General features: G+C 47.7%; 1 protein-coding gene across 4 annotated transcripts in view; it reads left to right on the top strand.

Annotated features, from left to right (window-relative positions):
• The first annotated feature begins 485 nt into the window (after positions 1-485).
• The window catches only part of dab1b (DAB adaptor protein 1b), a 35,845-nt gene continuing 20,481 nt past the window's right edge, over positions 486-15,849 (top strand). For 3 of the 4 annotated variants that reach the window (XM_052087636.1, XM_052087635.1, XM_052087637.1), the window contains exon 1: positions 15,437-15,602. In XM_052087636.1, coding sequence (XP_051943596.1) covers positions 15,533-15,602 — 70 coding nt within the window. In that variant the 5' untranslated portion in view covers positions 15,437-15,532. Of the gene's footprint in view, positions 842-15,436; positions 15,603-15,849 lie in introns of those variants that run through there. The other variant, XM_052087638.1, reaches the window with a different exon arrangement.

Here is a 15,849-nt window from a genome sequence, read left to right on the forward strand (position 1 = left end):
CGGACTGGGATGGATGGCACAGAGGAGAGCCGGGAGGGGGAGTGTGTTGGATTGGTTTGATGGATAGCTGATCTTGAAAAAAAAAAAAAGGGAGGGGTGATCAGTTACCTTGACGGATTGCTTTTTGGAGATTTGAGAAATGAGATACGCGGATGTATGTACCGCGCAGAGCGACGGCGGGAGAAATTGGGGATGAGAGGAGCACTCCACAGTTTGCATAACATGCTGCAAGGGTGAAATCTGGTGACAAGTGGCAAACTGGTCCACCCCTCCCTCTCCAGTCCTTTTATTTTTCCAAAGTATTTAATCCCCCCCCCCCGCCCCATCCCTATTTCAGCCCCACACCCCCACCTCCATTATTCTCTATGCATTTTTAATTTTTTCTCTCTTGTCACCGGGGGGGCCCAGATTCCCCGCCCACTCTCCCCTCATTTTAGCCTGAAACTAGAATAGTGAAGCCAAGAAATAGTTAATCTCTCCGGCTGCCGCGATGATTGGCCGCTGCACGCAGCGCCTCAGCCTCCTTGAATGAGAAACAGGGGTAACCAGGCAACTTCAGAGCTGCAAAGAGAGAGAGAGAGAGAGAGGGAGAGAGAACGACAGAGGGAGAGGGAGCGGTAGGAAAGAACAACATCGAGCTTTACGGACATTTCGATTCGGGCAGTAAATTAGTTTTAAAAGAGCGCGCTAATGTGATTCCACCTTGTGTGCCCGGTAAATGGAATTAACAAATGGATTTTCTTCTACACGCTCTCTGCATGCTCTTCACTTGGCGCGCTCACATGAAAGGGACGCAGATATGGATTAAAACGCATACATGGGACACGCCGCTGGGAAAAAGGTGAGTGACCTCCGACTCATGAGTCTCTTTTTGTTTTGAGTTACTGTCACCGTGCTTAGAGATGCGTGACAGCTCTGCGCTGTGTCAAGATTTATGGACAGGACGTGTGTTGGCCGCTGAATGAAAATGGGCTGCGGACCGGTCCTGTGTTTGGACCATTGAGGGGAAATTAAACCTCAATAGATTGGAGGGGGGGGGGGGGGATGATCTCATTGTTGTTTACCACTAATGTTGTCAAGTTGAATGTTGTCCTCCAAAAGACGTATGTTGTCCCACGTTGCGCTGTCTCACGTACAGTCTACTCATACTACAGGTTGTTGTATTTAGACTGACGTGACCGCATGAAATAAATACATCGTGTAGATACGAACGATTAAAGCGTTGACAAACCCCCCCCCCCCCCCCCCCCCGAGTTCCCCCCATCGTAACATTGAAATGTGGAGATGCACTCCAGATCCAAGTTGTCACCGCTTCGTGGATCTTACCCGATGTTCAGAATCAAAACTTGATGTGTTGAGAAATGGAGACACACACACACACACACACATGCACGCGTATACAGCGATGAGAGGACCTGCGTGAATGGTTGGATGGGTACGCGCAGCGGTGGTGTTGCTTCTTTCTCCGGTGCGCAGAGCGAAGTCTGCGCCGAGCTGCGCAGCTGTCTGCCCCCCACCCCCTTCCCCCGTACGTACTTCTGTGCGGAGCCGCTCACAACCCGGGTCACGGATCGTGAGCGGGATACACGCCATCGTGTTGCGGAGGCGCGGGGGCGTGTAAATCAGGTCACGGTGTCAGCTGGCGCTCACATTTGGACACAGAGCATTTGCTCGCGATCCAGATTGATGTCCTGAACTGTAGCCTCCCCCCCCCCCCCCCAATCACTTGCGCGACTAAATTTAGCTTCTTAAATCAGCGATGATTAGCTTGGTCGCGTTGAATGGCCAGAAACGTGGTGTTTAGAAATATAAAATTAGCCAAGACCAAACGGTAATTTGCTGGCCCTTGACGCCAGCAAGGTCTTCCTCTGATGGCCTAAAGCAGGGAGGGGCGTCAAAGTCATTTTTAGTAGCAGGCCACAATGTCGTGACCGTTTCCCTTCGAGGGCCGTTATGACTGTGAAAACATGTCAGGAAGTCAGTCAACGATTGTTTAAGTTAGTGGAACGAGGGGCTTTGGTGACAAGAAAATGCTTACAATATCTCGCTCATTTATGTATTACATATTACAAGTTGAAATGTCTGTACATATTTTAGCAATTATCGTACAAGTCGACATGTTTGATTTGCTTTCGCGGGCCACAGAAAATGATGAGTCGGGACAGATCCGGCCCCCGGGCCTTGGGTTTGACCCCCATGGCTGAAACGCTACAACATTTACAACTTAATATTTGTTCTGTAAAATTGTCTTATACGATGAAATATGTTCTTGATTTTGTAGCCTTTCTCTTTGCTGATTTTAGCCATTCTGCTGCCACGTCCAGGGTGTTCCGAATCAATACTTCTGCTTGAAATATTCTAGCAATCAGACGATTACTCAACCAATCGGGTTTGAAAATTGTCCCAGAGTTCCGGAGCGCCGGCCCGCATTGCCCTCTGGCGATGTCAATTCCTTTTCCTTCCTTGTGCTTTTGTCGAGTTTCTATCACTGTGACACGGTCGTGTCGTTGAGAGGCGAGCGAAAGTCACCGAAGAGCCACGTAACGACGGATGGGAACAATTTCATACCAAGTACAAATGAAAAAGAATAACACTGCTCAAGATGTTCTTAAGTAGACGAACCCGATTGATGTTGGCGTTCTCGTGGTTCTTATTCTCGTCTGGTATTGAACTTTGCCCCCCACCCCGGGCTATAACTCAATGAGTGGCAGAATGACCAGTTGAAATGCACAATTCATTACTGGACCAGATGTCTCAGCACAACATTGTTTGCGCTCCGGAGCTTCTGGTAAGAAAATGGAACGTGGCCTGGATATTTACTTGTGAACATACGGGAAGAAAATAGATCGTAGCTATAAAACGGAGCGGTAGTGGAAAACGTGTGGTGGTGTTGTGGTTTGGCGAGATATAACACAAGGCAAGACAGGGTCGGCGTCAGCATTGAGAATTCAGGAGCGTAGTCCAAGGCAACCAATTAATCTCCTTCTAGACGATGTTTTGCAGCAGATCTTCAGCCGAACTCGCCGAACTCGATTGCAAGACAATCGGGCGACTTGTACAATCCCGCCGTCAGGCAACAAACACGCTTGTATATTTTTCCGTCGCGGTCCACGGCCCGTTCTTTGCTGCACTGTGTGATTTGTGAAGCTGAAGACAGTTGTGCACAAAAACACGGGAGAAATTCACTTTCCCAGTCAGGAAGGTCTTTTGTCTGGTCTCCCGGTGGAAACGCGACTCTTAATTTAGCCGCCGACAGCAAAAGCTGAGTGGTTTGGGGAGCCGTAGCTCACCCGACTAAGACCTTAATGGCTTTTCCACTTAGACACAAGAATTATAGACAAAATCATGAAAGAGGTTTTCACGTTTTTTTTTTTTCCATTGCACACACTTTTGGGACACGTGGCACGTTGCACCGAACATTCCCTCCAGCTGAAGTGAGGTCCTTGGAGCTAACACCCACGTGGATACCGAATATATTTGACACACGCTTTTCAACATGTCTTGAATCTTTTACAAACGGAGCTTGAAAGATCCTTGCGAGATTGTTCTCTTTTTTGCCCGTGGCCTTATGTCTATTTCATTCATGAATGAAGATGGGGGGGGGTGCGGGGAGCCCTAGCAGAGGCAGGTCAGGGGCGATTTGATTTGCCTCATTTGAACAAAATAAAAGGGAGATTGCTCAGATAGCGGTGCATTGTGGAGTGTTGAATGCTGCACATGTTGCCGGGGTGCGGGGGGTGTGGGGGGGGGTGATCAACACGACAGGTGCTTTGCAAGTTAACAGTGCATCAAAAGCGTCATCGGAGCCAAAAACACAAAAATGATGAGTACGGCCAATGAGGCCTGACTATTGAACTCAATTGCAGTCAGAAAAAAAATATTTCATATTGTTGTTATCGCACGTGAGCCGGCGACATGGACCGAAAATTAATCTATGCTATAAATCTAGATCGATACATAAATAATATCTATAAATAAAACGATGTCATGAACATGGGAGGGGACTATTCACACCAAATTATGCAATTGATGCTTTTGTCCGATTTTTTTATTTTTATTTTTAAAACACCAAAAGTCGCATTCAAGCATTTTCTCAGTCAGGTGCCTTCGCGCACAGCCCAAATTGAACTCGTTGGGAGTATTCGACCAATGGCGCAGACCCCCAATTGCCACCTCGTTACACAATGACTTCTCTTGTGTCGTGTGAGGTTGCCGGCAACATCTGGTGGGTAAGCGAAGTCATCGGCGCAACGCCGACGGTATCCGAAAGTCTCCCGTGTTGGGACTCGCAACCCGCCTCCCTTCCAAATGACATCTCCGACCCATCACGAGGGACATGTAACATGCCAACGCAGTGATTCATTAGGACTCAATTAGCTGGGAGGCACGAGCCCCCCCCCCCCATACCCCCCTGCCCCCCGCCATATGCCTCCAGGTGCTGCGCCAATCTGTAGCCGATCTCCGTACGTCTCCACCTCGTTCTCCTCGCCCGTCTGCGCTGTCGCCTCAAGCGGCGTAGCGAGGCAACCCCGTCGGCTTCCTCGTGCCGAGCTGTCGGCTTTGTTCTTTTAACACAAATCAGTTACGGGCATTAAACGACGCGGTCCGTAGCCGCCCCGCCTCCCAGCCGCAAATGAGTCAAGATGACCTTGAGCTCAACTCGCGTTGTGCCAGTTGGCACGGCTCTTGAAATATTAGGCTGCACAGCGGCCGATATTAGGGGGGGGGGGGGCGAGAAAGACCCCGCTCAATATCGACTAAGCACAGCACGCACTGCCGACAAAACCTATCCGCCTTCGGATCTCGTTTGTCTTCTTATCTGCGCCGAGGTAAAAGGGCCTTCTCGCAGCATTGTCAGTCAGTCTCGCGCAAACGCTAACGACTCCCAAGCGAGATCGGTGCCGAGGTTAGAACAAGGAAACCAAACACCGAGATCGAGACATGATCGACATGGTGTAGAATAGGTGACTTGATGCGTGCCAGCCACACATTTCTTTCTAAATGTGAACTCAGCACCTCGCCGACGGCGATTTGCACTTGCATAAGCTAATTGCCAATCGCTCCTGAGCCTACTCGTGGAGATGCTAACTCGTGGAGATGCTAACTCGTGGAGATGCTAACTCGTAGAGATGCTAACTCGTAGCGATGCTAACACGTAGCGATGCTAACACGTAGCGATGCTAACTCGTAGCGTTGCTAACTCGTAGAGATGCTAACTCGTAGCGATGCTAACTCGTAGCGATGCTAACACGTAGCGATGCTAACACGTAGCGATGCTAACTCGTAGCGTTGCTAACTCGTAGAGATGCTAACTCGTAGCGATGCTAACTCGTAGCGATGCTAACACGTAGCGATGCTAACTCGTAGAGATGCTAACTCGTAGAGATGCTAACTCATAGAGATGCTAACCGTACCCATTTGCCATATTGCCACGCTGAACCTCGTGTATTCATCGTATCACTCTTGAGCACAACCAAGCATGCGGTGAGCTTTTGACTTTTGATTTTATTATTATTTTTTATTACATCGAGTAGTGCTTAAAGAAGAACAAATGCATTTTAAGGGTGTCAGTGATATGTGTATTTCCACTCATTGGTCCTGATCACCCTCGAACAGCGCAGGTCCTCCTCATCCTATGCAGACAGTACAAAAAAGTACTCTGCAAAACCAACTGCAGTATACAATAGTCCCATCCCGTGAATATCTTCGCTGAAATAATCCGCAGTATGTGAGGATCAATTTTGCAGTGTACTTATTTCTCGACCGGCCTTACGTAAGAGGCGGCTTGTCTGACCAAGAGCCTCTTCTTTTCATTTCTGGAGAAAGCAGTTTTTGTGCCACAAATGAAATAGTTGTCCTGTCACGTGTGAGGTGAGCCCCCGCCCCATAAAAATCTTAATGTGTTGCTCTGCCCCAGTTGTAGCCCACATACGTGCAATCACCCAAGCGCACTCCTCCGGCGTTTTCAGCACATTAGCCCGAAACGCTGGGTTTGTGTGACCCAATTCATCAGGCTCTCCTCCCCATTCATCTGCTCTCGCACATGCACGACACGAGGCCCCACGAGCGAGCAGCGCCGCATCCATCACCTCCGAGTGGCGAGGCCCTTGGGTTGCATCTGCTTGGCCCGCGCCTCAATCCCGTTCCCCGCAGGCGGGACCGCCGCGCCGTATGCGGTTGATGATTGTCGTGCGGCGAGCCAGCGGGGGAAGCAGGCGCTGCGGCGGAAGGCCCGCATTTGGGTTTGCGTGCGTGCATGTGTGTTTTATGAAATCAAATCCGAGTTCAGCGGGAGTTTGTCTTCCGCTGACAGACGATTTAAATATTGGCTCTGAGGAGTCTTTTTACTTTTTCATCTTCACCCAAGGAATTAATTGAGACGTTTAGCTTAGCCTGGAGCAGCAATCGAACTCAATTCTCCAGCGATTGCATATGTCATGTTTTCTTTTCTTGCTCTTTGAGCAAAGAGTTTGTGAAATTTTTGAAAATTTAAAGATTTGACTCATTGAAAACGAGGGAGATTATTTCTGATTTCTGATTGGAACATTAATATTCTTGCCCAGTGGTTCTTAACCTGGCTTCGACCGAACCCGAAGGGCTTCGGAGGGTAAGACACACCCGACTAATTATGACACGCCTGCAGATGATCACATGACATTGCTTGTCCAATCAGTTCGCTTCGTCGCCAGCGTACGTCTCAATGCCGGATGACACTTGATTTGACTAAACATGTTCCGGCTGAATAATTTGAGCCTTTTGGATGTGCAACCTTCTTAATTAAGCCGAAATCACTTTTCGTAGCGGCGGCCGCGGGGAACGCGCTCTTGCGTTCCTCGCAGCGGCGAGCGGCGAAGCATCTGGCACCGCGACGGCGGCCAGCGTGACGTCTCCTGACGAGACCCTTTAGATCACTTCTCTCCAGAGCGTCACAGTGGGGAAACCACGCCGATGTTTGCTCTAATCAGCCATCAAGTGTCATGAGCTTTGAGGCTTCACGCCAGCTTGGATCTGCTCCCCGTGTGGAGTTTGTACAACAAAATGACTTTGGGAGAAACTCTGCAGAGACTACGCCGATAACGGTACGAGCGAGGTCCTCACCTTGTCGTTCTGTTGTAACGAGAAGACGTGGAATATTTAATTCATCATTAGCTGCATGATTAGCTTCCAGTGGGCTGTGCCGGGCATGATTTAACCCCGCCCCCTCTAGTCTCAAGAGTGTGATAACATATGAGATGACAACAGTTTCACACACGGTTTCACGCCTCCCCATGGCTCCATACGTCGCCGCAGCTCAAGTGAGATTAATGAGAGACGTTGAGGTGTGTTTTGGAAGACTCCCTAATTACATGCGCGCACGTGGCGGGAGTCAATATTCTTTTTGTGTCTAGTTGTGTTCGCAAAGAAGGAAACGTATCCATATCGGTACAAAAGTACTTAGTGTGCAGTTTGGTGGGGTAGTACCTTTTCAAGAAAAAAGAAAAAAGTTCTCGGTACGTTAAATAGAACTCGTCTTTCGGCCTCGAATAGGAGATTGACTTACAATGAAAGCTAATTTTCAAATCTTGTTGGACATGCTGACATTCCTTTTCGAATCGTGTCAGTCGCTCTCGAAATCTGGCAAAACCCCCCCAAATTTTCGTCGCTTCTGAAATATGTTTCATGAAAGGAGGATTTGAAAGATGTGACTTCTGGAGACGTTTGATAAATAAAATGAGTCGCGGCGAAGATAATCACTTTTCCCTTTCAATCAAGCATGTTTGGGACTTTGGCGACTGGAGGAAATAATTGATGCGGGGGTGCCTGAACTCTTTACAGTTCCATTCAAAAATATCCAATCGATGTGCCGCTTAACTCGGAGATATAAATTCCTGTTTGGCCCTGATAATGTTCCAAAAGTTTTCAAAAGTCAAACTTCAAAAGTCAAACCCAAGTCTGGACTTGAAACTATGATTATATGCCAAGTACGTTTTTTTTTTTTTTTTTTTTTTTGCGGTGCCACCAAAGTGATCATCAGTGATGCCGCAGGGAAAAGTCTGATTATAACTGTAAAACCAGATTTGACACTTATTGCGACACATGAAAGGCTCCCCAGTACTATAAAAAAAAGGGACTCATTAAACGTTAATTGCATACACTAAATTCATTTTTTCACAAAAGTGAAGCACTTGGTGACACTCCTTTCACAGCAGATGCTTTCCGGCCATCTGCAAGTTTATTGCGCAACATTTTTTACATCCTGCGCGTGCAATCGTGTATGTTAATTTTTCGCGATCAAGGCAACAGTTCCATTTGGTTCATTGTTACAAGGCATAATTTTACACTTAATTTATTAATAAATTAATTAATAATTATTTTGGCACTTTTAGCCTTTTTTTTTTGTACGGGCCAGTCAAACGCAGAAATACAAAATGAAAACACTCTCAAGGAGCATGATGCGGATGCTAACAATGAACTCGTCGCTTGGTAAGTAGGCCAACTCAAGACTTAGAACTAGTGCTCAGCCAGGTGGACGGGAAGCAAAAAAAAAAAAAAAAAGAAAGCCGTGGAGGTCCTGTTTTTTTGGAGCGCTTCTCCGGTGCTTCATTAACATTGTTTCCTCGACTGTGCATAATGTTTTGGCGCACGCAAGGTTTGATCACGGCATCTCAACTACAATAGACCTTTCTTTGCCGGCAGCATGTTTTTTTTATACCGTCGTTAAAAACAAAATTGGCAAACAGAGAAACATGACTTAACATTTGGGGTTGGAACTTACTGAAGAGGGATCTTCATTTCTCATTTTGACCCCCCTGCTCAATTAAAGGGGACAACTTTGGACAAGCAAGCTTAAAAGGAAGAATGAGCAAAAGAGGGAGGACGCGGGGCACTTCCCTCGTTAATTGCTTTGAGTAAACAAAGTAACGACCCAGGCTATGTCGCCACCGTCTTTTGTAACTCATAAAAGAAAGCAGGGGGGGGGCAAAATGTTTCATCCCCTTTTCACAAACAGCCACTCTGTTTGCCTGAGAGTGGGACAGAAAATGAGAACTGCATTGGGGCGGGAGGCCAAAATACGAGGAAAAGATAAAAATGAAAGATGCCGGAGAGTCAAATAAAAAGATCACAACGATAATGAAACAGAGGGGTGAGGGTGGGCTGGAGGGGGGGGGGGGGGTAAATGAGGGAGACCACGCAGGCTCGTGTGGTGTTTGGAGAGACCTTCAGGAGTCCATCCAGCTGACTTTTTCCCGGCATGCCAAATAAATAGCACCTAGCAACAAACTTAATCAACGCTGTACCGAAGATGCCTCGGGGAAGACGCATCACATGAGGTACTTGGGACAATTGGAGAAAGCATTTCGCACTTATGACAAGAGCAGTGTCATTTTGGCACTCGTGGGCGCATTTTCAGACCCGCTCCAGGGTTGCGTGGAGTTAACTTCCAACCAAAAATCATGCTACCAAATACGATTGTTTCTTATTGCCACACTCTGTTAGCTTCAATTCGTCTCGTATAAAAGTAACGCACCAAACTTCATCGCTAAACACCTTTCGGTGGAATCGCTAAAGTGCTGTCGACGTGTGGGGGTGGGTGCTGGAGCCTATCCCAGCTGTCTTCGGGCAGTAGACGGGGGACACCCTGAACCGGTTGCCAGACAATCGCAGGGCACACGAAGACGAACAACCATTTGGAGTGTTCAATAGGCCTGCCATTCATGTTTTTGCAACGTGGGGGGGACTAGAGTACCCGGAGAAAACCCACGCAGGGAGGGTCCGGAGCCGAAATTGAACCCCGGACCTCCGTACTGTGAGTTTGCCGCGGCTACTTCCAGGCATTCGTGCACTTGACACAAATCTGCACAGCCGAGCAACTGCGTGGCCATGCCGATTTAGCTTTCCAGCTGTAGCTGCTCACCCCGAAGCAATGGGGCATCGCTCCTCAACAGAAAGCAAATGAGGGTGCTCCAAACATACGAAGAGATTCCCCCCCACCCCCCAGTGAGTTTTCCTCCTTCCGCTTACACTCTGACACTTGACTGTTCCATCCGAGTCAGAGACCCTCCATCTTGTCAGAATAGGGGGGGGGAGCAATGAGCCGTAGCTAAGCGGGGTGAGCTCGGATGCCGGCAGTTCCTCCGCCTCGGAACGCAAGAAAGGCAAAAGAGAAGAAGAATCTTGAGCGTCATTATTTCGGTTTTGGCGAGGAGTTTAGTTTATAGCTCCACGCTATTGTGCACGTCCCCATTTTTGTTTCGGTTGTATTTAAATGTTATGCTCTTTTTTTCTGCTCTCCTTAAAAAACAAACCCCAAAAAATAATTTTCATTCCACTGGCATTCATCCCTCCATTTTCAGCCAATGCTTAGTCTGCACTGCAATATCACAAAATTTGGCTGGATTGCCATGAAATTTGGTACGATTGAGCAAACAATCTGCCTTCAGTATGAACACTAATCACTTTGCTGGACTTTTCCTCCAGCGTTGCCATCTCATCGGAGTGTTAATTAGTCCGTGTTAATGAAGCTGAAATGTTTTCATGCCATCGTTCCAAAACGTGGTGAAGATGGCGTTTTAGACGTGCTTCATCGTTCCGCTGTATTTAAAGTTGAACGGCGCACATGTAAAACAGTCACGGTGTCACCGATTCTCTCAACGTGCGAGCGAGCGGCACATGCGGTCGACATGGTGGGCTTGTTACGGTTTTGCAAGATGTCGCCGGACTCATCGTGACAAGAAGCTCACATTGAAAGCGGGCCGTGTACAATCTAGGAAATAGCAGAGATGGGATTTGTAACCACATTGGACAAGGGCGGATTCTAATCTTGATTCCATTTATTTTGGGTCTTGATGTTACCACGACACACTTCTCAACTTGTGTCACTATGGAGCAAAAAAAAAGAAAAATCGGAATTATGTCATTCAAAACCTACCCCCGACCCCATTTATTACCTTCCAAAGGCTATAAATAGGGCTGGATGATTAAATATATGTTTTATTTTGAGCTATTTTTTTTCATGAACATTAGCAGTTTAGCCGCTAGTATCTAGCCGGCTAATAACGAGCCAGCAGCCGCCAGAAAGCAACAAACAATCGTGTCACCTTTTGAGTTGTGTTATGTCGGATCATAAGTTAAAAATGATTTTAATTTCAAGGCGTATTCATTATTCCTGATGGGTCCATTTTTACAAGTCGACTTATTTTTTTTTTTATATACAGTAATCCCTCGTTTATCGCGGCGGTTACGTGACAAAAAAACCCGCGTTAAGTGAATGTCATGTTTATTTTTTACAATTATGACTTTTACGATATTGTATTGAATGAAACCAAAGATTTTTTGTTTGTTTGTTTTTCAAACATTGTTTTCAAGTCCCTCGCACTGTGAAGCTATCTTAATCTTTTTGTTTGCTTAAAACCTGATTAACGTGTTAATAAACGGCACATTTACCCAAAGGCCCCTTAAGTCAGGAATCTAATTAGCCCAGAAAAAGGAAAATTAACCTCAGTTTGAAATCAGGGGCACATAGCAGATTGTATGGCCACATAAGACCACCCGATTTTTGATTGGAAGGCAATGATAAGAACTAATTTAGAACAAAAAACACACACACACATCCATATGGCCTGAATATAAGACTCAAGACTGGGAATTGATGTCATAGGTGACACAAGGTTACACAGCGGGGAGAGCTGCTCGGCTTGGTTGCGACAGTCGTGTCCCGCTTCATAAGCTGGGGGGGGGGGGGGGGGGGGCATTTTGGAACAAAAGATGACCAGCGTAAGGTGCCAAAGTGGCCCCATTGAACAAATGTTGCGTCGGCCCTGGGCCGCGCACGGTAAGCCTTGGCCCGGAAGAAATAACGGGGTTCGACATTCAGCGCAATTCACACGCATGCTGGACACCACAGAAGGCGCCTAGCATTGCCCAGTCGGGAGCCATAATTGAACGAGGCAAACAAAATGATTGCAAAATGTCAGCAAATGTTATTTATTTCAAGTGACAGTTTGATATTTTGGTACAGATTTTAGCAAGAATCAGGATTTGCTTTCGCGGGCCACATAAAGTGACGCGGCTGGCCGGATCTGGCCCCCGGCCCTTGACTTTGACACCTGTGACTTCACTCATTCACTGCCACTGACGAGTATAGCTGTCAGTTATGTTTTTTTGGGTGCGAGAGGATTCGATGATGCTCCACTCTAAATTTCAAGCTTGGACTTTAAACTTTACTGACCCACAACCACCAGTAGATGTCAGCGATGCACCATTTTAGATCCAAGATCCCTTCAGCAGGAGAAACGGTTTCATTTTGTTCAACCTGCTTTTGTTGTTCTACAGCTGATTTTGGAAAGAACCGAAAAAGGCAGAATCCACCCCCCCCCCCCCCCCCCCCTCCAGTGACATGAAAGAGTCTAATATTCCATTTGGTAGATTTGGAATTTACTGAAATATTGAAGAGAAATCTTGTGGGTCTTGAATGCTCTATAATTGCATGCAGTGAATATTGATAGGGACTTGATGCCACTTGACTAGATGTGGAATGCGGTAATATTCAGGTCTGTTTGGCTCAGTGGAGGTACACAACCTCTTTCTCGGACAAATCAATGACATGCATGACTGATGACTGCCTAATGTTAAGGCTCAGGGTGGCCAGGTTTTCCTCACAGCATGGCCGCTTCCGTTCAAAAGCCACTTTACGGTGTGCGGATCCTGATTCGGGCAGGAAATAACAATCTCCAGAGGTGGTTTGCGAAATGCAGGCAGGCTGATAAAGATGGCAGCAGGTCGATGAAGGCAAATCATGAAATGCTAGCAAAAATGAACTCAACCTCCATCCGATTTTCGACGCACACGAGAGAAGGCACTAAAATGAGTAAAAATATAAATAAGAGATGGCTTTTGTCGAGCGCTTTTTGACATCCTGTAACAGTCGAGAGTAACTGGAGGAACGAGCGGAGCTCGTTAACGCTGACCCAAATCATACGAGGCGGTGGGAGCTGTTAAAACACGGAGAACACGCCGGAGTGCGGGTGACCTACATAGCATTGGTTTAAGAAAAAAAAATAGCAGCTGTACATCACATTAAATCGCTTACATCAAATACAATTATACATTCTGTTACATTTTTTATTTTATTTTTGTGACAAGAAAAATACTTCTCCCATCACTGCACAAACTAGTCTGAGAGAGATTTGAAGAGACCCGACGAACATGATCTGTCTTTTGAGCGGACATGAGGGGAGGCACATGGTTCGAGACGCATCAACGGCACTGGTGCTGATGAGGAAACTGCAATGATCTGCTCAGGGAAAGGAAAGGAAGGAAGACAGGAAGACAACCAGGCGCTGGAAACTATGCATATGTTCCCTGAGTAATGGGGGTGGAGAGCTGGGGGAGGGGAGAACTCACACATTCCAGTGATCTGTTCCTGTTTATTACACCAGAGTGGCATATTTGAGAAATGCAGATTTTTCAGGGGGTGTTTGACTTCTCAACGCGTTTTCTTTCATGAGTGACTGAATAGAAGCACCGCCCAGTGTTTATTTACAATTTCTCATTGACCGTCGATAGTCCCCGAAACGTGAATTATCCGAGGACTGCAATCAAATGTACAGTCCAACCCGCGGGCCTTGTCACCAAATAGCGATGACACGTGAATGCCGAAAGATGGCAAAATTTTGCACCGTGAACCATCCACTTCTGCTCAAATGAATAGTTTGAGCAGATCGATTCCAAACACCTTGCAAAATTTCCGCTGCCATTCTCCTTTCAAAAAGTATGAACACTTACTTCTCGATTTTACTCTCGATTAAGATAAGATATCCTTTATTCGTCCCAGACTGGGGAAATTTACAGCCTCCAGCAGCAAGAATGTATGTAGAAAGAAGAAAGAGAAAAAAAACAACAAACATCTTTCAATTAAATAATTCATTCATTCATTCATTCATCTTCCGAACCGCTTGATCCTCACTAGGGTCGCGGGGGGTGCTGGAGCCTATCCCAGCTGTCTGCGGGCAGTAGGCGGGGGACACCCCGAATCGGTTGCCAGCCAATCGCAGGGCACACAGAAACGAACAACCATTCGCACTCACACTCACACCTAGGGACAATTTAGAGCGTCCAATCAGCCTGCCACGCATGTTTTTGGAATGTGGGAGGAAACCGGAGCACCCGGAGAAAACCCACGCAGGCCCGGGGAGAACATGCAAACTCCACACAGGGAGGCCGGAGCTGGAATCGAACCCGGTACCTCTGCACTGTGAAGCCGACGCGCTAACCACTGGACTACCGGGCCGCCAATTAAATAATTAATTAACAAATTAATTAATTTAATTAAATTAAGTGGCAGCGAGTACGTTTAATGGCAACGCGTGCGTCACGTTCAGCACTCCTCAGGCCCGGTAAAGTTAAAGACCTTCTCCGACAAAGACCCCATCACCATGCCAACAGAAGTCGTGGCAGCTGCGGTGCCAGTTTGGCTGCGTGCCACTGTTAGCAGTGGATGATTCAAGGGCATTAAAGCACAACGCAGGGGGGGGGGGGTCCAAATTAAAGACGGCCTTGCCAGGATTCCCACTCCAGTCTGTCGTTTGCCGCTCTCTGTTACTTCCCTTCCTCTAAGTGCTGCGGGCCTGATCTTCATGCCCCCCGCCACCCCCCCCCCCAAAAAAAAAAGTCCTTTGCGTGCATAGAAGCAGCAGTCGCGCTTTGATGTTCCGTATTTACTCACAAGCAGCACATCAAAATGTTCCGCCACGAGTCTCCTTCAAGGGTGGCCGCCGAGCAGCACACGCGCTTGCAGATCTTTCATTAAGGACCGACGATCCGGAGGAGATAATAACATCTTTGTCGATTTGTTAAATCGCTGCCTGCCATGTGTCGTGTTCAATTAATCTTGTCATCAACAATCTGGGGGCCATTGTCACTTGAATTTGGAACCACCTCCGCTTCGACATTAACGCCGTCTGTCCCCCCCCCCCCCCCGCCCCCCCCCAACCCCCTTCTTCATCTCCTCGCAGGGTTCAGAGCCAGCGACTGTGAGAGGCTGTCGGATCACGTCCGATGTTCTCTCCGAGGGAATAATAGCCACTCCTGACCTACTGTGAAGAACAATCTTTGATTCAATCAATGCCGCCGCCTCCCTCGGGGGGAATTATTCCCGAGCGATAGGTGAACATTCAGAAAAGAGCACCAGTCGAACCATGTGATACTTGACCTTCAAGGGGGGGGCTTACTCCAGATAATGTCAAATCAGATCTGAAGCTTTTCTCGAGAGGATCACCGAGCTCTTCATGCGTCGTTTGCTAATGCGCACACATCATGGCCGAGTGAAGAGGGCCATTTATCAACGCTGGATCTTCATTTGCGGAAGGAGCGTCGCCGCGCATGACGGCATGAACGTGAGATCGATGAGTAGTCCCATTGCGACGCGCCCGTAAGAGAGACGCAAGTCGGTGGGGAAATCCAGCTCTGGGAGTTGCCGTTGGATTAACCGGTGTGGCCGCCAACCCATGCTGGACTTGCTGTGAGTCGGGGCAAAGGGACTCAGCGGTGGAGGATGTCAGCGGAGGCCGAGCTCCAGCCGGGTGTCAAAACCATCCAGAGGAAGGAGTCCAGGAGGATCAAAGGTAGGTTCTACTCTTGTTAGCAAACTCAAAAGAGTACACTGGCACTCGCGCAATGTCCAAACAATGGTACCATTCATTCATCCATTCATCTTCCGAACCGCTTGATCCTCACTAGGGTCGCGGGGGGTGCTGGAGCCTATCCCAGCTGTCTCCAGGCAGTAGGCGGGGGACACCCTGAATCGGTTGCCTGCCAATCACAGGGCACACAGAGACGAACAACCATCCACGCTCACACTCACACCTAGGG

The sequence above is a fragment of the Hippocampus zosterae genome, chromosome 15 (assembly GCF_025434085.1).
Source record: "Hippocampus zosterae strain Florida chromosome 15, ASM2543408v3, whole genome shotgun sequence".
NCBI classification, from domain to species: Eukaryota; Metazoa; Chordata; class Actinopteri; order Syngnathiformes; family Syngnathidae; genus Hippocampus; species Hippocampus zosterae.